General features: G+C 50.8%; 2 protein-coding genes across 6 annotated transcripts in view; one reads left to right on the top strand and one right to left on the bottom strand.

Moving 5' to 3' along the window:
- Nucleotides 1-1608: 1608 nt before the first annotated feature.
- Nucleotides 1609-9632, top strand: PRKAG3 (protein kinase AMP-activated non-catalytic subunit gamma 3). Of its 5 annotated transcripts, none has more exons than XM_044381156.3 (13): nt 1609-1683; nt 2020-2059; nt 2544-2699; nt 3047-3459; nt 4606-4687; nt 5180-5238; nt 5360-5405; nt 5642-5696; nt 5882-6008; nt 6144-6309; nt 7569-7606; nt 7786-7932; nt 9089-9632. In XM_044381156.3, exons 1-13 carry the CDS (start codon nt 1663-1665, stop codon nt 9527-9529), a joined length of 1791 nt encoding a protein of 596 aa, XP_044237091.2. In that variant the 5' UTR covers nt 1609-1662; the 3' UTR covers nt 9530-9632. The 5 variants fall into 5 exon arrangements, with proteins under 5 accessions (XP_044237091.2, XP_057160852.1, XP_044237094.2 ...); XM_057304869.1 differs by having other exon boundaries at nt 1622-1683; nt 8285-9632; XM_057304870.1 differs by having other exon boundaries at nt 1640-1683; nt 2525-2699; nt 8285-9632.
- Nucleotides 9633-14046: 4414 nt separating this feature from the next.
- LOC113250446 (sterol 26-hydroxylase, mitochondrial) overlaps nt 14047-24972 on the bottom strand; it is a 35071-nt gene continuing 24145 nt past the window's right edge. Inside the window, exons 2-9 of the mRNA XM_026491930.4 lie at nt 19988-20178; nt 16538-16737; nt 16214-16411; nt 15853-16025; nt 15114-15280; nt 14874-14955; nt 14581-14793; nt 14047-14428 (exon numbers count right to left, since the gene is read on the bottom strand). Coding sequence (XP_026347715.1) covers nt 14309-14428; nt 14581-14793; nt 14874-14955; nt 15114-15280; nt 15853-16025; nt 16214-16411; nt 16538-16737; nt 19988-20178 — 1344 coding nt within the window. The 3' untranslated portion in view covers nt 14047-14308. The remainder of the gene's footprint in view (nt 14429-14580; nt 14794-14873; nt 14956-15113; nt 15281-15852; nt 16026-16213; nt 16412-16537; nt 16738-19987; nt 20179-24972) is intronic.

Below are 24972 nucleotides of genomic sequence, written 5' to 3'. Positions count from 1 at the left end.
ACAAGCAATGCTTTTTAAGGTCATATGGAGAACAAACGGCAGAACATGAATTTTAATCAAGTCCATCTGACCGTAAAACAGGCTTTCCATCACATCCAGCCAACATATTTTGGTCATCAAGGTGCCCACTGTTTACTTGGAGATACGGGACCTTCCCATGTGACTAGTTAGGTAAATGTCAGCTCTGAGTACCTGAGATAGGCACACAGAACCGCTGCTATAAGGAGACCGGTGCAGTGAGAGTGATGCCATCAGGGAAGACTGTCTTAAAGAAGAACCCTCCCACTGGCCCTGTAGATGGAACAGGCCTAAGGCACAGGGGGAACAGAGCATCGCAGGAGAAGGCAACGGTGTGATCTGCACCTGTTCTGTATCGGGCCTGGTTGTGAAGGTGGCCCGGAGCTTAAGGGGAGGTAGAGGCTTTCCAGGTCCAATGCATCGCGTCTCTCCAAGGATGGTCCACTTGATCCTTCCACTAGTGGAGGCATCCCCTTAGCTGTGCCTTAGACATTCTGTCTGCTGAGACAAGACAGGAACAGGCCACAGGAATCCCGCAGAAGGAGAGCTGCATTCACCCCCCCGTACTACCCAAGACACACAAGGAAAGGCAAAGTCCCTTCCCTGATCGGTTCTCCTCCACCCTCCCTGGAGGCAGGACAGAGGCTTTGAGGGGTGATGAGAAATGTGTTCGGTACATTCAGCAGGAAATCCAGTAATCCATTACTGAGTGTCCAATCCAGGGCCTGAGACTGGGATGGAAGAGGCTGGAAGGAGAAAAGGAGGGGCGGGCAAAGAGAGGGGAGCTTAGAGCAGCTGGGTCAGCATTCCCGATTTGGACACTGACTCAGGCCCCAGGAATGCCAAGGAAGGGGGGTGGGCAGCCACCAGAGCCGGGCTGGGATCCTGTTGGCACCCGGAGATGTAGGGACAGCACGGACAGAGGGATGTTGGGACCAGGGCTCCCACACCCGGGGACCCACCTCCAAACCACTGGTGGAAACAGATGTCTCTCCCCTGGGCCCTCAAGGCCACTGCACAACTTGACGGTGATTCTCCCACCTCCCCACCTTCCCGGACATCCCACTCCAGCTCCTCCAAGCAGGGAAAGGGACAGGCTCCTGGGACTCCAATGGGGACATCTGGACACACAATGGCCACTCTCCTGGGACCACCCACAAACCCCTTGGCCCCAGCCTCCCAGCTGGCTCCAACTTGCCCTTTCTAACTCCAACACCACCCACGACTGCAGTTTGAATGAGGAAGAACCTTGAGCTCAACTCGCCTCCATTTTCCGTCCTTTGGCACCTGACAAAGATGAGAAGGAACCCAGGATGCCGAGAGCCCACCTCCTCCTGCTGGTGCCCCCCCAACCCGGTGCTCCAAGCCACCTCCCCCGGAGTGAGGTCCTTCATGTTTGTCCTCAAAGACCCGGGAGGGAACCCAGGACCCGGCCTCCAGATTCCAGGTGCGCCCCTGCCCTCCCCACCCTGCCCCAGGCTCTGGGCGGGAGCAGCTGAGCCTGTGGGGCCCTCCTTCCCGCTGCCTGACACCCAATCAGAGAGAAACCGATCCGGGGAGGGCAGGGCGCCAGCGGCCGGGCCCAGAATAGTGCTGAGCCGCTCGTGTTGCGCACTTGTTCTGCAGTTGCTCGGGCTTGGCCGCATGGAGCACGCGCTGCCCCGGGTACAGGGGTCCCGGGGGACGGGCGCTGGGGCAGCCCAGGCCAGGGGATCGAGAGCGCACCACACTGTGGGAATGTGTGTGTGTGCGTGTGTGTGTGTGGTCTGGATTCTGTGTGTGTGCGAGCATGTGGGCATCTGTGTATATGTGTGTTCTTCGTCTAAGTGACGTATGTGGTTCCGCGTGGATCTGGGAATGGTCGGATGTGTGTATTTCTGAGTGTGTCTAAGTGTGCACGGGTGTGTGTGCGTGCATGCACACGCAGTGGGAAAAGAAGCTCCCTGTGGTTTGGGAATGTGGGACATGTTCCCACCCCTTCAGACCTTCTTCTCCCCACAGAACCCATCCTGGAGCCGCCTGGGGGGACCTGAGCCTCAAGGTAGGTGGGGCTGCCTCCTCCTTGTGGGCCGAAGAGCCCCTTCTCCCACTTCCTTTGTCTGCCACCTCTCTGGGTCCCCAATCTCCCCCGCCCTCATAGCCTGGCTTTTTGTCTCTTTCTCTCCTTTTCCTTCTTTTTCCTGTTTCTTCTTCCTTTGTCCCTCACCTCCTCCTTCCTCTTTCAGAAGAAGAACTGGGGGGATCTAAAGTCCAAAGACTCTGACCCTAGTTCTGACCTTATTTATCACGTACTAGCTGTGTGAACTGTGGCAAGTTGCTTAACCTCTCTGATCTCAGGTCCCTCTTTAATAAAATAAGGGTGAAAATAATCCCTCCCTTATAAGATTGCTATGAGGTTTGAGTGAGAAATGTATAGAAGAAAAACCCTTGGGGAGCTTGCAAATATTAAATATTATTATTAACATTTTAATTGATTTTGTTGTGTTACTCCCTATTAACCAAACAGGCCCCATTCCCCCTTCCAGAGATGAGCTTCCTAGAACAAGGACAGAACACTCCATGGCCATCACCGGCCATGACCACTGGCTCAGAAAGAAGCCATGGGAAACAGGGGGCCAAGGCCTCAAGATGGACAAGGCAGGAGGCCTTGAAGGAAGGGGAGCTGCCGGGTCTGGGGGAAGGTGAGGCCAAGGCCAGTTCTGGGGAGTTGGGAGTGGGGGCAGTGGGATGTCCCAGAGCCCGGGGCTGGGGCTCTGCTCTGGGTCCCTCCATAGCACAGAGATGGACCCAAGCCTCATCTTGTAGCCTCAGTTTCTCCACATGGGAAAGGTCAGCTGCATTGACGAGCCAGGGGCCCAGCACGGCCAACTCAGGACAGAGCCACTACCCTAACTCTGAGACTCAGCTTTCTCACCTGCAAAATGGGGCCACAGCACCCAGGCTTCCCAAGGCTGCTGTGAGGTTGACCCAAGCCAGCAGATAAGAAAGTGCTCCGGAAGATGGACTTACTGTGCTCTTCCCCCCACAGATCCAACAGATCCCCAGGCCAGGCCACCTGCTGAGTACATCAGGCTGGAGGCCACATTCCCCAAGGCCACACATTTGTCCCAAGCTGCTCCCTTGGCCCAGGTGGGCTCCCCACCTGCCGAGTGGGACATCCTCCCCCCTGACGACGCAGCCTCAGCCTCAGGCTCCAGCACAGATGATCTGGAGCTGAACATAGAGTCCCCAGCCACGGCAGCCTGGGGGTATGAGCTGGGCATGGTGGAAGAGAGGCCGGCCCTGTGCCCCTCCCCGCAGGCCCTGTTTCCCAGGCCAGGCTGGGACGACGAGCTGCAGAAGCCGGGGGCCCAGGTCTACATGCACTTCATGCAGGAGCACACCTGCTATGATGCCATGGCGACCAGCTCCAAGCTGGTCATCTTCGACACCACGCTGGAGGTGAGGCCATGGCTCTGCCCCACCTCCCTCCTCAGGGGCTGCAGCCCCCCCACCTCACACCTTCCAGGACACCCTGCCGGGCACCCCCTGCAAGTCTCCTCCCAGAACTCCTTCTGAGCACCTTCTCTTTGTAATTGTCATCCCAGCTCCGCCATTTAGTATCTGTAGGATCTTGGGTCAGTCCCTTTACCTCTCTGGTTTCTAAAACAGCCATAGGGGGACGCCTGGCCAGTTCAGTCGGAAGGACATGCAACTCTTGATCTTGGGGTCATGAGTTCAAGCCCCACATTGGGTGGAGAGATTACTAAAAAAATAATAATGATAAATAAAAAATGAAATAAAATGGGGACAGGAATGCCTGCTTTGCCCTACAAGTTTCAGAGGACTCCTGGGACCACCCAGGATAAATGGGAACACTTCCCAAAGTATGTGGAGGACATAGCAGGGTGGCCTAGGGACAAACAGCAGGGAACTCTTGGTAACAGAAAATTACGATGAGCTCTAGTCCCTGCTTTTCCCTTAGGCTAAGCTACAGAACGCCTGATTCCGTTCTTACCATCACAGAGAGCAGGGCAGCGTTTCTAGAAGCACAGCATACGAACTGTCCACAGTACGCTCTTTGATTCTAGTGGTAGATGAACAAATATATTTATTTTAGTAGCTTTGCATGTATTTTAATATGCATTAGAAAAATACACCTGGAATAGATACAACCAGTATCTATTAGATAGATAGATAGTATTCCTTAGGAGGAGGCCACGTGAGCCAATGTCCAATTTATTTAGAGAGAAGTATTTTGGAAGTAGTATGTAAAGAAGTATACCTCTAGTGCTTAGATTAGCAGAAACTATACTGTGTGTGACTGTCCACATATGGCTTCTGAGTGGAATCGCTCGGTTAGTTTCCCACGCCCTGGTGAGCCCGGGGAAGGGGTCACTGAGGTGCCTCTGGCCACCAGCAGCCTTATCTCTAAGCAAATGCGCCTGACAAGGATCACGTCTAGGGGGTGCAATGGCATAGGAAAGGCAGTCAAGCTCATGTATAGGAAACTCTGGGAGAAGGCCCCAGGGGAGGCCCCTGGTTGGGACAGGGTAGCACCGAGGGGCGGGGAGAGACTCACCCCTCACTGTTCTCTCTGGCCCTCAGATCAAGAAGGCCTTCTTTGCCCTCGTGGCCAACGGCATCCGGGCAGCCCCTCTGTGGGACAGCAAGAAGCAGAGCTTCGTGGGTGAGGAGGGGCTGGGAGGCAGAGGTGGTAGGGAAGGGGAAAAAAGAGATCTTCAGCGGGCTGATTCTGGGGCTGAACTCTGACACGCCACGGGCTTGAGCAGATCCTCGGGCTGAGCCAAGCTGGGGGACTGGCACGGGGAACGTCGGATCCCAGTCTTGTGGTCGCCAGGTGGGAGACCCCATGCGTGGAGTAGGTGTGACCAGCTGACCACTCCAGCTCTACTCCCCTCTGGTGCTAGATAGGAAGAGAGGAAAGGGAGAGGAAGAAATTAGGAGAATAGAAGGTGGGGGGAGGAGAGAAATTACAGGGAAGCATAAAAGGGACGACCCCATTTCTGAGGCGTGGGAGGGACTGCCCTGCTCCCTTCTTTCCACATTTCCCACAGCTGTCTCAGTCCTCGGCCTCTGGCAGAGCGGGCAAGGGGGTCTGACCCCCAGCCTGCCTCTCACCACAAGGCCCCAGGCTGACCGCCCTTTCCTGACCCCGCAGGGATGCTGACCATCACGGATTTCATCTTGGTGCTGCACCGTTATTACAGGTCCCCACTGGTGAGGAGAGGGCTGGGGGTCCCAGGGGGCTCCCATCTGGGCTGGGACGGAGGGTGGCTCAGGGAGCCTAGTGTCCCGAGGGGCCCATGTCTGACTTCTGGAGTCCTGTCAATGTCTCTAGGTCCAGATCTATGAGATCGAAGAACATAAGATTGAGACCTGGAGAGGTGAGCTGGCGGCGGGGCGGGGGGGGGGGGGGGGGTTGGTGGTGGTGGGAGGGCAGGGGTGGGACTAGAAGGGGCTGAGGGTGTGTGGGTGAGTGTGGGGCCAAGCACCTGAGGTGGAGGATGGGCGGTGGGGATTTCCTAGAGGGAGGGGCCAGAGGGAGGAAGTCAGTCTGGGAGCTGCCAGGTGACAGGCAGGGCCGCCAGCTCCCTGGGCCTGACTCTGGCTTTGCCTACAGAGATCTACCTTCAAGGCTGCTTCAAGCCCCTGGTCTCCATTTCTCCCAACAGCAGGTAAGAGTCCCCAGCCACCCACCTGCACTTCCTTGCCCCGAGCAGTCCCCTTCCCTGGCTCTTCTGTTCTGAACTCATGGGCTCATCCTGCAGGGGACAAGGGAGCCTGGACACCCTGTCCTCCTTTGGCAGGGGCTGGGGTAGAGGGTGTATCTCCCCCAGACCCACTGCTCCCACCTCTGCAGCCTGTTTGAAGCTGTCTACACCCTTATCAAGAACCGGATCCACCGCCTGCCGGTCCTGGACCCGGTCTCGGGCGCCGTGCTCCACATCCTCACACACAAGCGACTGCTCAAGTTCCTGCATATCTTTGTGAGCCTGGCCACAGCCTCGGGGTGACCTGACGGGTGCAGCGCTTGGCCCCACGGACCTGACCAGGGAGGGAGCAGCTGGGAGCCCTCGGGCTGTGGCTCCACCCTGATCCGCACCTGTCCCTGACCCACCCAGGGCTCCCTGCTGCCCCAGCCCTCCTTCCTCTCCCGCACCATCCAAGACCTGGGCATCGGGACATTCCGAGACTTGGCTGTGGTGCTGGACACGGCGCCCATCCTGACGGCACTGGACATCTTTGTGGACCGGCGCGTGTCTGCGTTGCCTGTGGTCAATGAAGCTGGTACCTGCTCCCGGGAGTGGGGCTGGCTGGGGTGGGGTGGCGGCAGGCAGGGGTCTGTGGGCATCAGCTCAGGACCCAGGGTGGAGTTGGGGCTAGAAGTCTGCCTGCTTTGAGTCTTGGACCCGTTACTTAGCCTCTCTGCGCCTCAGTTTCCTCCTTTGGGACATGGGACTCTTGACAACACCCATTCCCTGACTTCAGGGGCTGATTTGAAAGGAATATGTGTGATAAAATGAGCATGGTGAGAGGAAACAGGAGATGAGGCTTTTAATGCTAATTCATCCTAAAAGGGGCCATGGGATCCAGCCAGATGTCACCTTTTCTTGCTCTGAAGAGGGGTTAGAGGGACTACATTTCTTTAGTTGAACCATGTCTGTAAATCATTTCAAAGTTAAAATTGTTGTAAGGAAGCTAGATACCAAGAAAGGTTTTGATTATGAAAAATTTCAAATGTATGAAAATGGTAGGAAAACCGTACACTGAAATCCACATATCCATTACCTGGACTAATTCCTGTTATATTGCTGTAACCAGGGTTTCCCCCCCCCCTTTTTTGCTGGAGTAATTTTAATTACAGAGATCATGTCATTTACCCCTTACCTCTTCAGTCTGTGCCTCTTAAAATCAGTGTATTTCCCATATCACCTGACAAAGCTAAATAATTTATTAATATTATCTAAGATCTGGTCGTAATTCTTATTTGCTCACCTTCCCTGAGAATATCTTTTTACAGTTGATTTGTACAAACCAGGATCCAATTAAGGTCCATGCTTTGCATTTGCTTCTTTGGTCTTAAGTCTCTTTTAATCTGGAACAGTTCCCTCGTCACTTAATTTCTGTGACAGTATCATGGGTCCGTTGTCCTGTAGACTGTCCCAGCTCCAGCTGTGTCCCTGCTTTCTACAGGTGGCCTCAATGCTGTTCCTTTATTCCCGGGTTTCCCCGTAAACTGGAAATTAGATCTAAAGGCTTGGTCAGATTCAGGCGACCCATTTGAGGCCAGGATATTTCAGAGGTGACACTATGTACTCGTGCTGTGTCATATCAGGAGGCGTGTCAGGCTGGCTCTTTGTCCGTAATGCTGTGTGATTCATAGGTTCAGGTGGTGACAGCTCCATGCGTCATTTTGAAGCCAGTAGCCTGGGAGGGGTGGGGGGGTGTCCTGTAATTCCTCCTGAGAGCCCGCCCCCAGCCCTTGCACAGCATCCCCGTCCTTATGTGAACCTCTTCCCTTTCTCTCCCCACCCCCACCCCTGCAGGACAGGTCGTGGGCCTCTACTCCCGTTTTGATGTGATTGTAAGTGTCTGCGGGAAGGGGGAACGGAGGGTGCCACGGGGAAAGGCTGTGGGTGTGAGGATCAGTAGAGGGCTATCTGTGGACCAGAAGGACCTCTACGAGTGGAGAGGGGGCAGTATCTGCGGGTCCGGAGCCCGGCTGAGGGGCTGACTCACATGGCACTTCCCTCCCTGCCCCAGCACTTGGCTGCCCAGCAAACCTACAACCACCTAGACATTAGTGTGGGAGAAGCACTGAGGCAGAGGACACTGTGTCTGGAGGGAGTCCTTTCCTGCCAGCCCCAAGAGAGCCTGGGGGAAGTCATCGACCGGATTGCCCGGGAGCAGGTACCCCCTGCCTCTCCATCTGCGCCCCCAACACACATGGCCCAGTCCTCATGAGCAGCCGCAGCTGTCCCTGTACACTGGGCGCCTGCCCTGTCCCCCTGGGTCATGGCCATTTCGAGCTCTCAGTGTCCACACTGCTCTGCAACTGGTCCTGCCCGTGGGGCCCTCGTGCTAAGGGCCACAGCCAGTTGATCACCCAGAGTGGTCAGAGCCACCCCTAACTGGTTTCTAGGAGACACGCTCTTGCTCCCCCAGTTATGTTACGTGGATGCGCCTGATTCTTGGTGCTAACCTTGCTGGCCGCTGTAGCCGCGCGGCTCTGACCCCTCACGGACCGTCTGCGGACCCGCAGGTACACCGGCTGGTGCTAGTGGACGAGAACCAGCATCTCCTGGGTGTGGTGTCGCTCTCCGACATCCTTCAGGCGCTGGTGCTCAGCCCTGCTGGCATCGACGCCCTCGGTGCCTGAGAATATGTGAGTCCTCCCTCCCGGGCCACCTTTCGCACGCCGAAGCCAATGAAGGGAGCCAGGGGACCCGGCCTTCATCTTCCCCCACCCCTGTTTGCTGGTTTGGCTCTGGTTCAGGTAGGCTCTGCCCTGGGCCATTGGCCTCAGCACAAGTCCACTGATCTTTCGGGGCTCTCGGATCTCAGACCGAGGAGCCTTGAGGACGGGAGTGGCCCAATTCATTGCTGAGGAGCCCCATGAAAATACCAAGTGTCAGGACTCACCATGGGGCCCCCACTTAGTCCCCGTCACAGCTGAGGTCATGGAGGTCCTCATGAGAGGGATGGGCAGGGGCTGGGGTAAAGGCAAGGGCAGTGATGTGATTTCAGATGCTCCAGGGAGACTGACCTGCCCTCTCACAACTCAATTCCCGCCTGCTCGGAATTCCACTGGAAGGAAGCAAGGTTAATAAATCTTTGTTGAATGGAATTTCCATGCTCAGTAAGAACTACCGCCGGGAGGAGGGAGCTTCTCTCTAAGTACTCATCTCGGTCAATTTGACACGGCCTCAGCAGCTGGTAGCATGCTTGTTAGGGTTCACACAGATTCCACCTGCTTGGCCGCGGATGGCGAGACAAGGTTCCCGGATTGGAAAGGCAACCTCCCCCCACCGTGTAGTCACTGTCTTCCCTTCTCTTGTCCCCACAGGCTTCTCCAGCCCTCCCTCATTGCCCCTGCCCTGCCTATGCTCCCAGAAGCCCTCACGAATGCCCAGTGCACCGTGGGATGGTGAAATGGAGAACGGCTGAGTCAAGCCTGGAGATCCACGAACCGGAAGCACTGGGATTACCCCAGGGCCGGCTGCTCCAGTGGGGTCCTCCCTCCATTCTCATCCTGAGCACCAGCAAGCGCTGTTCTCATTCCCCAGTGACGGCCTGGCTTTGGATCACTGAGGATGAACCGTCGAGAAAACACAACAAAAAAGAACCACCCATGAACTTGAATTGTAGAAATTTCACTCAGAAAATGCCAGCCATTGGACCTGAACGTGTGGCCAGGCCCCCGAGCTTGCTGAATTCGAAGACACAAGGGAAGGTCTGTGATGGACAAACACTACGACTGGCATTTCTTTGGCGCACAGAGTGTTAGCCCACTGAAATTTCTTTTTTCATCTTTTATTTATAACAAAACCACAAAGAAGATATGAATTAGTTAATTACATAGTAAATACAACTCAGTCCACAAACTCTCATCTGCAGGAAACATAACTTTATTTTTCTAACACTGAATAGAGTTTCTATTATGAACCCCATTTCACAAGGTGGGAGAAATTAATCTCATTCAGTTTGGGGCTCATCCCCCACCTTTTCCTGGGGTTAAATTTGGTGAGGGGGGAAGGCTTTAAAGAGTGTGAGACTTTGTTCCTCTGGCATCATCACCCATGCATGCCGGCACCTGCTAAAACAATCCCATTCCCATCTGCTTGTCTCTGGGTTGGTCGCTGGTGGACCTGGCGCCTGCTAGGTGCTCCCTCAGTCCCCACCGCGAAGCCTCCTTGGGCCTGCCTGCTCCTGGGGCATGAGAACCTTCTAGCTCCTGGACCCGCACCCCTCTGGGCTTCGGGAAGCTCTGTGGGGCGCTCGCAAGCGCATCTGCTCAGACAGACAGCAAGTGGTCTGCTTTACTCTGCATTCTGCTTTATTTCAGCCTCTACCCCAGAAACACAGGGCACAGGGCTCTTCTACCCTTGTCATCTCCAAGCCTCTCTGGGGTATTTGTCACACTCCCCTCTCCCTTCAGACACAGCTCCCTTCTCAGGGCCCTCTTCTCAGGGATCCCAGAAATGTCCACAGTCTCTGCTTCCCCAACCCCCATCAACCCATGGAATCTTTACCAGTGGGACCTTTTCTCTAACCCACCATGCATTCTTCCAAACCCACTGTACGTGTCTTATGTTTCTTGCCACCTACCTTGAAGGTCCAATTCCAAAACCAAGACCAGGTTTCCACTGTGTCATCCCTCCCCTGTGGCCATGGACTCTGTAGGTCTGCTGTCCAGTGGGGAGAGGATAGGTTAATATTTCTAAAATACGATCCCACCCCATGTGCCTCACCGAGCAACAGAGTGGAGACACTTGTGCTTGATGAGTCAGGCAGCCAGTGAAGGCCTTTTCTCATAACACCCAGCCTCTGTTTCCGACTTTGCCATAACCCACGGGTCCGTTCCGGCTCTGCTCTGGCCCTCCCTGGGAAGGCCCCGGGCCTCGGGCCCAAGAGGGATGATGGGATGGGGGTGCTTTTCTGGGCCCGTCTCAAGTGCCAGTGTCCTCGGTGAGCCTGGGGCAGGCTGCCTCCAGCTGCGCCTGACTGTGGGCTAAGTGCAGCAGGTCAGTCTCTGAGGGGGTGCCCCAGACTGTTCCGCGTGAACAGACCTCCAGAGGTCCTAGTGCAGGCAGAAAGGGCAGCCCGAGGAAGACACTCTTTCCCCCTCCTGCTCCCCCTGAGAGTAGATAGGTCTCCAGCCTCCTGGGCCCACCCTGCTGAGGACCCAGCCATTCTCCCTTGGGCCCTTCTGTGAAGGACCCTGCCAGCCCCCGGCCTCAGACCTCCTGCTCGGATCACAGCCCAACCCTCAGTTCCCGACAGTCCTCCAGCATCGTGGCTGCTAGAACAGAAGCCAAGGGTTGGCATGGGGACAACTCCTGCCCTGACTCTGAATGAAAGTGTAAAACCCACCTTGCTGGACCCCTGTTCATACTCTGAACCTGGGGCTGGCCAACATCTTCCAGGCATCATTGGCTCCATGCCCCTGACTCCTGCCCAGGCCTCCGCAGCCCGTCCAAGGTTCTGTGGCCCCCAGGCTGGAGTCCCCTCCACTTCTCGGCCCACTCTGTCTCTTCTCTCACACCATCTCAACAGCTGTCAACCCTGGCAGTGCAACGGGATCCCCCGGAGAGCTTTATAAGATGAAAATTCCAGGACCCATGCCTAGAGACGCTAATATCCTGACTCGGGGGTGGGACCTGGGCAACTGTATTTATTTTTCGCAGACACTAGAGATTATGATGCATAACACGTGATAAGCACGATGGCTTGCTGAGAGATAAGGATGCCGCATCTCCATAATTGGGAAACTCACTCGTCGCGTTACTGCATCTGTATTATTTGTTATGCCTAAGAGCTACAAGGAGAGCTGGCGAAGGGCAGGGACACAGCGTAGGAGAGACATGATTTGCTGGCATTCTTGCTAGCCTTCCAAACATCCGCAAATATAGAATTGAGTACAATGTCCCATATGTCCAGCCCACGGTGACAGTTTGTCAGAATTTTTATTTGACATGCATCTTAACACTGGAATCATAAATAAGGAGCTGGAGCCGAATTAATATTAACAAGCCAAACTACACCCAGAGTTAGAACATCTATAGAACAGGAGTGTGTAGACAGCCAGAAAACATCAAATACTCGATCTGTTTTTGCTCCTGGGAGTGCTGCATGAGTGTTTAAGAAGACAGCTGATTTCTTTCTTTTTTTTTTAAGATTTTATTTATTTATTTGACACAGAGAGAGAGGGAGAGGTAGTGAGCAAGCACAAGTAGGGGGAGCGGCAGGCAGGGGAGACGCAGTCTCCCCGCTGAGCAAGGAGCCCAATGTGGGGCTCAACGCCAGGACCCTGGGAACATGACCTGAGCTGAAGGCAGACTACCAACTGAGCCATCCAGGCACCCGGCAAGTTGATTTCTTAAAGTCGTACCCAAAAATATGGATCCTACTTTGGCCCACAAGTTCAAATGAGCTTCAATGGCAGTAGTGAGATATGCACATTCTTTTTAGTCAAAGGTGTATCTGTTGTGCTGAATTAACGCCTGGTCGTCCTCAATGATCCTTATCATTGCAATGATTGTTCTTCCCTTACAGAGTCAGGTCGGGGTGGATAATCAGGGAGCCTGGCTGTGATATCGCTTCCCTGTGACTTACCTGAGCAGCACAGGGTCCCTGATACCATGGACCCCTGGGATCCAGAGGAGCAGCACATTGGGAAGGCGGAAGTGGCTCTGGTTGACTTTGCTACAGAAATCCCCGTACCCTCTGAGCCCGGCCCTGTGCTCTGCATGTGTCAGGTGCTCTCACAGGTGAATCCCAGCACAGGTGGGGTCAAGAGCTAAGCCCTTACAATCAGGAAATCCTCCCAATTCTCTCCAGATTTCCATATTCAGTAGGAAAAGCTCTGCACCATCCCCTCTTCTTCCTTACCCTGCCTACTATTCCAGCCTCTTCTCACTCAACAACCATTTATTAATCACCACCTAGGGGCTAGACAGAGTTTGGTCACTGGGATCCAAACTGAAAGGAGCTTGATTTCTGCCCTGCAGGGGGTGCCCAGCTGGTTGGGGAGACAGTGGGGTCTCCAACAAGGTGAACAGGCTGAGCGCTCAGTTCTGTAACGTTGCGGGGGGGTGGGGTAGGGTGGGGGCGGGGAGCACAAAGGAAGTGCTTGTGCTCCCCCAGAGAGGTCAGGGGAGGCTTATTCAAAGGCAGTGACATTTGCGCTGAGCCCTAAGGAAGAGCAAGTTCTCTGGGATGACATCACAGTTGGTGAAGAGAGTGTTCCAAGGAGAGGGGGCAGTAAGAACAAAGTATTGAGGTCAGAAAGAGCGGAATGTGCTCAGGGCAATACAAGGAATTGGGGTTAGGCTGTGGAAAGGGTGTCTGGGCAGGGAGTGAGGGTGGAGAGCAGGGTACCGGAGTCTTCCAAGCCAGAGTAAGGACTTCGGGCTTTGCTTCAGGGCTGAGGGAAGCCGCTGAAGGATTTTAATGGTTTTAATAAGTGCAATGACATAATTTTTTTTTAAATCTCACTAACATAAGAAATGCGATTTTAGTTTTCTATGACCCGGCAGAAATTTACCACTGGGGCTGGGGCTCTGTGAGGCTGGGACTCATTGCCTCCTCAAACCCGTGGAACACTCAGTCTCCACGCTTTCCTTCTGGTGGGCGGATTCCTGGGCTGAAGAGGCTGGAAAGCTAAAAACTACAATCCCCATACTGCCCTGCAGCTGGAGCTCCAGGCGGGCCCTGGGTTCCACCTCTGGGCTGTAGGTGAGATGTGTGGAAGGTGGTAGCAGGACAGAGGCCATGTTTCTGCTGCTCCTGCTGTCACTGTCACTGTCGCTGTCGCCATCGCTGTGGGGGGTGGGGGCAGTCGTGGGCCAGGAGTCGGGGCAGGGAGGATGCTTTTCTTCACCAGGGAGACCCGGAGGCACACTGGGGGCCCTCCCAACGTTCCTGGTCCTGCTCCCGAGGGCAGCCAACCTGGTGGTTCCCAGGCCGATGGGTGCCCCGGGAGCCATTCCTGCAGGGTCAGCTGAGAACGCCTCCGTCCATTTTTGCAGCACTTCCCTGCCTCTGTCAAAGCACTTTCTGTTCAAAAGAGGGCGCCCCCCCTTGGGGCCCGGAGGATTGTTGTGCCCTCAGGTTGGGTTTCAGCCAGCACCAGGGGAAGCGAAGGCCTCTCTGTGAGGTCCAGGAAAGCAGAGGTGTGCTCACTTTCCATGGTGGGAGGGGGCTCTGCCTCCCACAAGATCCCTAAGCGGGGAGAGGCTGTTCCCCAGACACAATAAGGGGTTCAGATGCTGGGTCATCAAAGAGAATGACAAAGGCCTCCAATTATCAATAGAAGTCCCTTTATTCTGTATTTTCTCCAAGGACAGCAATGCGACATGCGGGTGGCCCTTTATCTGAGAGGGACGCATTCAGAATGATAAAAGTGGCAAAAGCTCAGGGTTCTACAGAAAGCGCACTGCGTTTCTTTGACCTCTGTTGTCTGGCAGCCACCTTCTCCCGCTTCTGGTCTGAGAGACAGCGGTGGCTGGGAATGACTGCGCCAGGGAGAGAGCAGGGGGCTGCTCCTGGGAGGCTCGGGCCCAGCTCAGCACTGCCTCTGCCGGAAGTGCAGGCTCACCTTCTTATTGGGAACCAGGACAATGCGGGCCATGCTCCTCACCTCCCCTGTCTCGGGGGCCAGGACCACCTCGTACTGCTGGATCAGCTGGGAGGGCACACACACCGGCGTTAGAATCTGCGATCTCTATCTACTGCCCTCCTTCGTGTGCTTCCTCCTGGTGCAGCCCTTGCGCTCCTCCCCCTGGTCTCCACCAGCCCCGCCTGGCCCACACGGCCCTCCAGCCTCGGCCCACTCACCCGTGACAGCAGCAGCTGCATCTCCAGCTCCGCAATCCTGCGGCCCAGGCAAGCCCGGACCCCATAGCCAAAGGGCACAGAGCCAAATGGATGCTGGACCCCAAGGGCAGCAGGCTGGCTCTTCCTCAGCCAGCGGTAAGGCTGGAAGCTCTCTGGCTCAGGGAAGATGTCAGGGTCACGGGACACCACATAGTGGCAGAACACAAACTGGGTCTGCAGAGCAAGAACAGGCAGCACATCAGCTTAGGGCGACAGGGCAGCCCTGGCAATCCCAGCTCTTCAGCCCCACTCACGTTCTTGGGGAAGAGGAAGCCATTGACTTCGATTTCCTTTTCCGTGATGACCCGGGAGTTCATGGGGACCACAGGGTAGAGGCTGCAGGGAAAAGAAGGTGCAGGTTTGCCTCTGGTCCCCCAGGTCCTTCTTCCCATCTCACCCCTGGCCCTAGCTCCAGCCCACCAGCCTCCACTTCCGACTCCTGTCCCTGAGTCCTCCTCCGCACAGACCCTGCGCTCCCGGGAAATGCCACCTACCGCAGGGTCTCCTTAAGCACCGCTTTGAGCAGGGGCATGTGGGCAAAGTCCTTGTACTGGGGCACCTGCCCAGCTGGCACCACACCCACCACTTCCTTATGCAAGGCAGCCTGGATCTCTGGGTTCTTTGAAAGATGGTACAGGGCCCAGGTCATCGTGTTGGATGTCTGGGAGGCAGAGGGAGAGATGAAGTGAGGAGGGATTTCTAGGCAAAAGGCTAGCGAGGTAGTGGAAGGGTGAGTGAGTGGGCATGTGCCGAACAATGAATTTGCCACGAGCATGGCAGAAATCGACACAGGGGCTCCTGGGGCCTCTCCATGCTGAGCGTGACTCCACAGCAGGATGAGGACCCATGAGACGGAGAATTGCACTCTTAACAACAAGGAGATCTGAACAGAGAGACACCCCATGCGATAAAAGGAACACAAAGAGTTCGACTAGGAAGATGCTTGTGGTCAAGCTCTCCACTTAAGTTACACCTTAAATAGATGTGAGAAGAAACTTTGAACTGGCCGAGAGAGGCTCCAGGAGGCAATGGGTTCCCTCTTACAAAAGGACCATTCCCTGCCCACCTCTGCCAGGTTGAATGACCCCCCACCCCGGTTTTCCTTCTAGCTCTACATCTAGAATACAGAAAGAGAAGCAGGTACCTAGAGGAACGAAGGTCAGGCTCAGGTGAGGGTAATGGGCAATTGGTTCAGGATAGCCCCCGGTCTCCTGGCTGGCCCCCCTCACGCACCGTGTCTACGCCCGCCAGGAGCAGCTCAGGCAGGCTGCCCATAGCCTCACGAGTACTGAGCTGTCCTCTGGTCAGCAGGAAGTGCAGGTAGCCAGATATCTGGACTTCATCTGGCCCCCTTGTCTGCAGCTGGGTCTCTATCTCCTTGAGCTTCTGATCAATCAGCTTCTTCCCTACAGGGAAAATGGAGAACAAAGGAGGACAAGGTCGAAAGTCATGATCTCCAAGGACCGAGAGCCACTCTGACAGCTGGTAGCATGAGGAAGAAGGTCCTGGGAGAGACTGCTGATGGCAAAGACCCTGGAACCCACTCCCCTACCCCCACCTCCACACCCACCACTTCCTTCCCTGGCCTCCTCACCAAAAGAGAAGATGGTGTTCCAGCCATCCAGATAGCGCTTCCAGAAAGGCAGCAGGGAACGGGTCCACTTGGGGAGGAAGGTGACATAGACTGAGTTCTGGAACATGAGCCCGACAGATCTGATGAAGGCCACCGTGTCCTGGGGGATGGGGCGCTCCAGGCAGCCGATCCGTTTCTCAAACAGGATGTAGCAGATCGCTGGCAGGGCACAGAGCCCGTCACAGGAGGCAGTGTTCTGGTGCCCAGAGTCCAGGGGGCTTGAAGAGGGCGGGGAGCACAACCTGCCTCTGACCACCCCCCCAGCTCCTCTCCCAACAAGGGTACCTTCCAAAGCAAAGTAGTAGAACTGGTGAGCCATGTCGGACACCTGGTCCCCCGAGGCACTCTCTGCCAACAGCCGGTTCAGGTGGGCCAGGAAGTCGTCGATCACCTCGTTCACAGCATCGGTGTAGAGCGCGGCCTCGCTCGGCTTCAGCATCCTCTGGTTCAGAGTACGGCGCAGCTCGTACCAATGCTGTCCTTCCCTGCGGGGGACGGAGGGACCGCACACTGGTAAGTTGCAGTGGAGCTTAGATTAGATGGAATCGGCCCCCTGCCCTGAGACCCCTCCAGACTCTAGGAAAATCTCAGACTCGAGATGTAGAATTATAGAGTCACTGAACGTCAAAGAACAGAAGCTTCAAATCACAAAACTTCAGTCTCACCAGAGCATCGTGGAAGGAGTCAAGGTGGGCCTCTGGAGCCAGACTACCTAGGGCCAAATGACAGGTCTGATGATTACTGGCTGAGTGACCTTAGGCAGGAGACTTAACTCCTCTGTGCCTCAGTTTCCCCTTCCGTAAAATGGGAATAATAAGCGTGCCTGTCTTAGTAGGGTTGTTCGGGTGATTAAAGTGCTTAGATCAGAGCCTGGCACATGGTGAATGCTTAACGAATGTTGACCATGATTATCTTAGGATGATACAACTCCAGAATCTTCTGTACGTGAAATCAGGAGGAGGTGCGATGGTCCTTCTGCATGGACAATGAGGAATAAAGGAGGAGCAAGTTAGGGTTCCTGGGAAGCTCAGATTCTGGACCTTCATGCTCTACCTGGCTCAGTGAGCCAAAGGGACAGGGAGACCCACCAGGCTGATGCCCCAGGTCGTCTTGCTACAGTCACCCAGTAGGGGGTTGGGTCACCACCCTGGTTAGACAGGGATGCTTGCGAGGGTGGGAACATGCTTCCAACAGGGGGCGGGGGAAGGGACGTCAGGTCCGGGGACTGTCCCCACCCACATCTGTTCCCCAAACCTGTTGCCTTTCCTAAGCAAGCTGGGCACAGGTCAATTTTTCTAAGGCTAGTTGCAGAGTAATAAGTACAATGTGGCCCAATTTTAGGAAGAAGAAAGGAAACCCTATAGGTCCATATGTACAGTTGCATGTTTCCACATAAAGTAGGGAAGAATACCCACCAAACTGTCAGGATTCCTTAGAAGGATGGGATGGGAGTGGGCGGCAGGACGACAATATTTTATTATTGGGCTTTTTACAATAAGCATTACTTTCGAATTGTAAAAACCAATACAGTATTTTAAAAAGAAAGATATTAAAAAGGCTTACAGCAAGAATTGGTTTTTTTTTTTTATTTAGAAAAGTATTTATTTAAATGAACCTCAAACTTCAGGAGTTTTCTTTATTGTGTTGGGAAAAGCTGCAAAAAGGTCAAATGACAGTGCTGCTGAAAAAGGACCGAAAACCAGAATAGACTCATTTACTGGAACTTCAGGTTGCAGGTGCTTCTCCAAGAGCAAAACATTCTCCCAATAGTAGCAAGAAGACTCACAGAACTTAAATGAGAACATTTCTGTGGTTGTTAAATTATTTCCTGGGAAAACAATACTTCATAAAATGAGATGTAAAGGGACGCCTGGGTAGCTCAGTTGGTTAAGCATCTGTTTTCGGCTCAGGTCATGATCCCAGGGTCCTGGGATTGAGGCCCGCATCCGGCTCTTTGCTCAGCGAGGAGCCTGCGTCTCCCTGTGCCTGCCGCTCTCCCTGCTTGTGCTCAATCTCTCTCTGTCTGACAAATAAATAAAGGCTTTTAAAAAATGAGAGTAAAACATACATACGTATATATATATATATACGTATGTATGTTATATATATATAAAAACAAAAAGAACTTATCATTGGTTAGCAAAATAGCTTTAAAATACATATATAGGGTATAATATAATTAGGAAACTGTAGAGTGAAAAACTATAAATAGATAAATAGGGGTATCCATAATGTTCAGCTTCAATTCTAAATCTTGAGCCATCAACCCTAGTGGTGGCCTGACCTGGTGAAAACCTAAGACCCAAATCCTGCCCTCGGGGCCAGACATCATGTTAATGAGCTCTGGAAGGACAGACACTCGATTCTCTTCCCATAACTTTGGGCTCATTAATTGTTGCAGTTCTGAAACTGTTCACCTGTGAAGGAACCACAAAAAAGAAACAAACATGCGATGGGAGAATGAACATATAGGCATCAAAGACAGATGAAATGCACCCTCCATCCGGTTTGCTTCCTTTCCAAAAGTATCAAAGCATTAAGTTCCTAAATTCTAAAATTAGATCGATTCCACCACTCACTACTGGTAGGTGATACAAAAACCTCTCGAGGCTTAAGTTTCTCCACCTATAAATGGGGATAATCACACGATCTACTTCATGGACTTGTTGTGAGAATAAAAGGAAATAATAAATGTACAGAGACTAGCCTGATACCTGGCATGTTATAAACACCTGCTTAGCTATTACCATTGGTGCGGCTACTATAACCACTGCCGGGATTAACTTTAATCCCTTAAGAAATGATGAAAGCATGAGATGTCAAGCAACTAGGGAAAATAAAAGTCTTTCATTATTTTCTGGAGCTCTGTTAACATACTACAGCAAAAAGAAACCCGTATTAGGGTGAAAGAGGTGATGGGGATTAAGAGCACACTTATCCTGATGAGCACTGAGTAACGTATAGAATTATCGAATCACTATAGTGTACATCTGAAACTAAAATAGCAATGTCTGTTAACTATACTGGAATTAAAATAAAAGACAATTTTTAAAAAGCCCTGTAATATATCCAGTTACAACCTGGGTAGCATTGGGAATGATTCATTACCAATGATTCTCAATGGTTTACCTCAATCGGCATATGCGTATATAACACATTTGGCCCATGCTTGAATTTGTCACTGCCAAAATAATCTTAACTTTTCTGGGTGTAACTTCAAGGCTGAAAGCTACATCTGCCTCTGTGTATGGAAAGCAACCTTGAAAGTTATATCCAACAACAAACCTATAATACATAATTTGGGAAATATTTTTAAAGTTAAATTCAGCCTTCCTAACTATTATGGTGATGTTTTCCCAACTATAAACAGATATGTCCTATTATGATTCAAGTTGGTATATTTTCAACTGTAATGTAGAACAATGGAGCTGGAAAAGTCCTAGAGATAGTTTGGAGATATTCTGCTCCAAACTTCCCATTTTACATATGAGAAACGTAAGGCCAAGGAAGGAGAAAGTATTCCTTTGTCCAAAGTGATACAATATATTAATGGGAAAGATAATGAATGGTCCCTGGGCTTCAGCCAATCCCAACCACTGCTTTCTAGACTGATTATCAGGCTCAGAGAATGCAGGGAGAGCCCACTCTGCCCATTATCCACTGGCTTCCCAATACCACTGTCCTTGGGCCTGGCCCTCTGAGGCCTTGTACCAGTCCCTTCAGGCCCCAGCTCACGTGGTGAAGAGCCCATAGGACAGGCCCTGCTGGTCCCGGTGCTCCTTCCATAGTTCCATGTCGTTCCGTACTGGGTACTTGCCCTCTTGACGCATCACTTGCTCCAGGAGGGGGGCACTGGCCAGGTTCACATGGGTCTGAGGCCCTGCGCGGGTTAACCACATTGGACCATACTTGGCCTTGTTCAGCACCTGTGGGGTTCAACCAAAGCTGAATAACCATGGCCTATCCAGGCAGGCATTTACTAGAGAGGCGATGGGATGGGGGAATATCTGATAGTCACACCAGAGTAAGTGGGCTGGGCAAAAGCGTATTGTACAGGAGGTAGGCATTAGGATGGCCTGTGGTTCTTAAAAGAGAATGCTGAAAAAAAATGGGCAACAGGAGTTTAGAATACTGAGAGAAATGAGCATCTGGCAGAACTGGGGAAGTTGAAGTCCTTGGAGAGATGAAATTTTAGAAAAATGGGATTATGTGGCAAACTGGGGTCTGTTCTGAGGTACAGATATTTGGGGTCTGAGGTTTTAGAGAAATTGAACCCTTTAGTGAGGTATTGTAGAATGCCTACAGCCCCTTCATAGAAGCATTTAAATCTAATGCAGCTTGCTGTCAATGAGATAAAGATACATATCTCATATAATCAATAAGAAAAAAGAAACACAATAAAACTCCAGGAAAAACAAGAAGCTGAATGAGAAAGTCAAGATTCAAATATGAAGTACACTATGTGGTACGAATTTTATTTATTTATTTATTTATTTATAAGATTTTATTTATTTATTTTTTAGAGAGAGAGAGAGAGACAGTACAAACGGGAGAGGCAGAGGAAGAAAGAGAGAGAGAGAGAGAGAGAGAGAGTCTCAAACAGACTCCATGCTGGGCTCAGAGCCTGATGAGGGGCTTGACCCCAGGACCCTGAGATCATGACCTGAGCCAAAACCCAGAGTCAGACACTTAACTGACTATGTCACCCAGGTACCCTGGTATGAAATTTTTTTAAATAAAAAAATGTATTAGCTGTGTTAAGTAATATAATTCTCAAATATTTTATCTTAGAACTTCTAAAGCACTTGACAGTTGATACCCACAGCATCTATGAAATCGACATCAGTATAATGTTTTTATAGTTTCTGAAAATGAGGGGAGAAATAAATATATTTTGGGTTTGGGGGGTAAAACTTAAGAAGAATCCACAAATACTGAGGCTAAATTTACTGGCTAAGTTACATGTACGAACTTAGAGAATATGAAACATGGTGGTTTCCCAGGTCCTTCATCTTTCATAATCTGTTACTGAAAAGATATTAAGAGGCTCCAGTACAGAAATTAGACCAAAGCGTTTCTGTAAAAGATGGGTTAAAATTATAGAGAAGAGATCTTTCATTCAAATCAGAGAAGGAAACATCACCCAACTTCTGGTCCAGAAAAACAGCAAGCTTCCTGGGTTTTACTATTGACATTAAAAACCAGATTCTTCCAGGACCAATGTGACCTGATTGCACTCAATACATTACCCAGTTGCCCAGAATCCACCCTGAACTAACAGCTGATTCTGCCAGGTCCTAGGTAAACGGCCTTGACAAACCCCCAACATCTTTTTAGTTTTGTTTCCCACTTCTACGTCCCAGTAACACCTGCCCATGTGGTCTGGTTTTGAACAGATGATTGTCTGGAAACTACAGCGATTCTTGGAGGGAAAGGGTCATATTCCTACATTGCTGGTGGGAGTCTAAAATGACACAAACCTACATGGAGGGCAATTTGCTAATATTTATTAAAAATTACAAATACATTTATAAACAGAGTATGGAATGTCTACAGAATGGAATACTATGTCACCTTAAAAGAGGGTGAAGCAGCTCCTTGTGTAGCAATATGGAAAGATGGATTGTAATGTACAAAGATAGATAGATAACCAAGATAGATTGTTAAATGGAAAAGTATGATAGCTTCTAAGAAAGGGGGACCAAATAAGAATATAGAGCATTTGCATTTGCTTTTATAAAGAAACACTGGGTTGATACATCAGAAACTAAATTAAAGTGACTGCCTATGGGCAGGTGGACGGGACGGCAGTGGGAGGTAAGACTGCACGATGTATATCTTGTCATATTGTTTTGCGTTTTGAACTATGAGAATGAATTCAAATGTTTTAAATCTAAAGGGAAAAAAAGAAGCGTCTTGTGAAACTATGAGTCACCTGCCATTGATCAGGTAATTCCAGAAAGCAGGAAAGCCTTGGCAAACCTCTCAATTCATGTATATACTCCTTAGATTTATAAGTGAGCTATCACTTTATTTCTTGTAAAGATTCCATTTTTAAAAAGTACTTATATGGGTGGCCCAGTCAGTTAAGTTCCAATTCTTGATTTTGGCTCAGGTCATGATCTCAGGGTTGTGGGATGAAGCCTCATGTTGGGCTTCACAATGGGCGTGGAGCCTGCTTGGGATTCTTTCTCTCCCTCTCCCTCTGAGCTTCCCCTCTCTCAGTCTCTAAAAAAAAAAAAAAAAAAAAAAAGTTGAAAGTACTTATATGTCTGTTTTTCTGTACTGAATTCCTTAGGAGAATTACCCTTTTTTCTCTCTTTCTTTTTTTTAAAGATTTTATTTGTTTATTTGAGAGAGAGAGAGAGAGAGAGACAGCCAGCGAGAGAGGGAACACAAGCAAGGGAAGTGGGAGAGGAAGAACCAGGCTCCCAGCAGAAGATCCTAATGTGGGGCTCGATCCCAGAATGCCGGATCACGCCCTGAGCCGAAGGCAGACGCTGAACCACTGAGCCACCCAGGCGCCCCATAGGAGAATTATCCTAAACATAAATTTTAGTCTGTGTTTCCAGTTGGCTTATTTAAGATATTAATCACATAATAATAATGATAATAATAGTAAATATTTCCATGGAGCTTAGCATAAACCAGACACTGTTCCAAGGACTTCACTTATTTTAGAAATTCAGTCCTCACTACAGCTGTATGAAGAGGGTGTAACATTACCACAGTTTTTGTAGATGAGGGAACTTAGGCCCAAGGAGGTTGCCCAAGGTCACATTACTGGGAAGTAGAAGGGTCCGAATTCAAACTCAGACCACCTAGATGGGGGTCATGCTCTCAACCACTTACTCTATTGATCTCTGAGAAAACTATGTCCTACTAACCAGAAACAAACGTAGGCCCTTTAAAAATATGTACTATTTAAAACCAACATAACTCTGCAATAAATCAGGGTTCCTCCCTGCACTACTGACCTTGGGGCTGGATGACTCTTCGTTGTGGTGGACTATCCTGTGCATTGTAGGACGTTTAGCAGTATCCTTGGCCTTTACCCACGAGCATCTCCCTGCCCTCCAAGTTGTAACAATCGAAAACATCTGCAGACATTGCCAAAATGTCCCCAGAGGGGAAAATCACGTGGGTTGAGAACCTCCACAACAACCCCAACATTTTTGTTGTTGTTGGTTTGTTTGTTGTTGTTTTGTTTTGTAACCCCAACCTTTTAATACAACCCTAATTTTTTAATTTTAGAGGACACTTCTTAAGAAACAATACCTCATTTGAAAAAATACTTAACTGAAATTTGGTTTCTTTTCCTTGTGTTAAGTTCAAATACAATTACATGCAACAGTGTTATAAAAATGCAAAGAGTGGTTATCTCTCAGTCATGGTTTATAGATAGGTTCCTTTCTTCTTTATACTGCAATTTGTTTTTCAGATTTTCTACCATGATCTTGGAATCAGAAAAAAAACCAAAAACAAAAACAAAACACCTCATGTTTTAAGAGACCAGAGCAATAACCATTTACTTGGGAACTGGCTTCTTCCCTGGAATCCAAAGCCTCTGGCATCTCTTCCTGGCTGTCAGTTTGCAAGTTTCTGAGACATTTCCCCCTTTGCATAGGCCATGCTTTCTTCCCTCTTCCTTCATATTCCTCTTCTCAGTTTACTCAGTGGAACTTAACTAGGATCTATTTATGTAAGAACTTATTTTAGAAAGACACCAGAATACTTGCTGAAAGAGTGTGCTGTGTCTGTGAACCTACCATTGGGCCGTAACCTGAGCCAGTTAGAGAGCCCCAGGGTTCTCAGATAGATCCTGTCCAAGTGCCACTTTGCAGAACACAGTCCCCTAGCGATCATCTTCCAGGATGAATGGGAGGGGTAGCTTCCACCAAGTGAGATTCTGAAGGGGGAGAGTGATGAATTCACTCAACATTCATTTATTGGCTCATATCCTGTTCCTCCTATACTGATTTCGGGGCTGAGGATACAACTGTGAGCACAGCAGGAACACCTACCCTTAGAGAGTTTACATCTTAGTGCATGAACCACACAGCTGAGTTGCTTATAAATTGCTCCCTAGTTATGTCTTGTCTCCTCAACTAGATTGAAAATATTCAAGGGCGGGAACCATGTCATACTTCTTTATTGCTTCCCATATTGCTTGACATATTATTAGGCACAGTTTAGACACTTAATATTTAACAGTTGTCAATGAATCAGGTGGAGGAAAAAAGTTGCAGACAACGCAGGTTGCAGACAGAAACAAAGAGACAGAAAGGAGGTGGAGAAAGAGATTCATGGGAAACTGATAACAGTGGCTCCAAAGGAGTGGCCACTAGTTGTAAAAGCCTGGAAGAGTAATCCGAAAAGGAAATTAAGAAAATAATTCCATTTAGAATTGGATCTGCTCTAGACTGAATATTTGTGTTTGGGGGAATTCATATGGTGAAGCCTTGGCACCGCCTGTGGCTGTATTTAGAGATGGGGCCTCTAAGGAAGTAAGATTAAACAAGTAATTAAGATTAAATAAGAGTGAGTCCCTGATCCAATAGGATTAGTGTCCTCATAAGAAGAGACATCACATCAGAGAGCATTCTCTCTCTCTCTCTCTCTCTCTCTGCACATAGATACCAAGAAAGGCCATGTGAGGACACAGGGCAAAGATGGCTGTCTATAAGCCAGAAAGAAAGCTGTCACCAGAAACCAACTAT

This window comes from Ursus arctos, unplaced genomic scaffold, assembly GCF_023065955.2.
Source record: "Ursus arctos isolate Adak ecotype North America unplaced genomic scaffold, UrsArc2.0 scaffold_1, whole genome shotgun sequence".
In the NCBI taxonomy this organism is placed as follows: domain Eukaryota; kingdom Metazoa; phylum Chordata; class Mammalia; order Carnivora; family Ursidae; genus Ursus; species Ursus arctos.
Note: the sequence above shows the minus strand (reverse complement) of the source record. Positions and strands in the feature narration are given on the sequence as shown.

Coding starts and splice junctions, on each gene's coding strand:
- PRKAG3 (XM_044381156.3), top strand. CDS start 1,663: ATGGAGCACGCGCTGCCCCGG. Junction 5,239..5,359: donor GTTATTACAGGTCCCCACTG/GTGAGGAGAGGG, acceptor CAATGTCTCTAG/GTCCAGATCTATGAGATCGA. Junction 7,933..9,088: donor ACCGGATTGCCCGGGAGCAG/GTACCCCCTGCC, acceptor TTGTCCCCACAG/GCTTCTCCAGCCCTCCCTCA.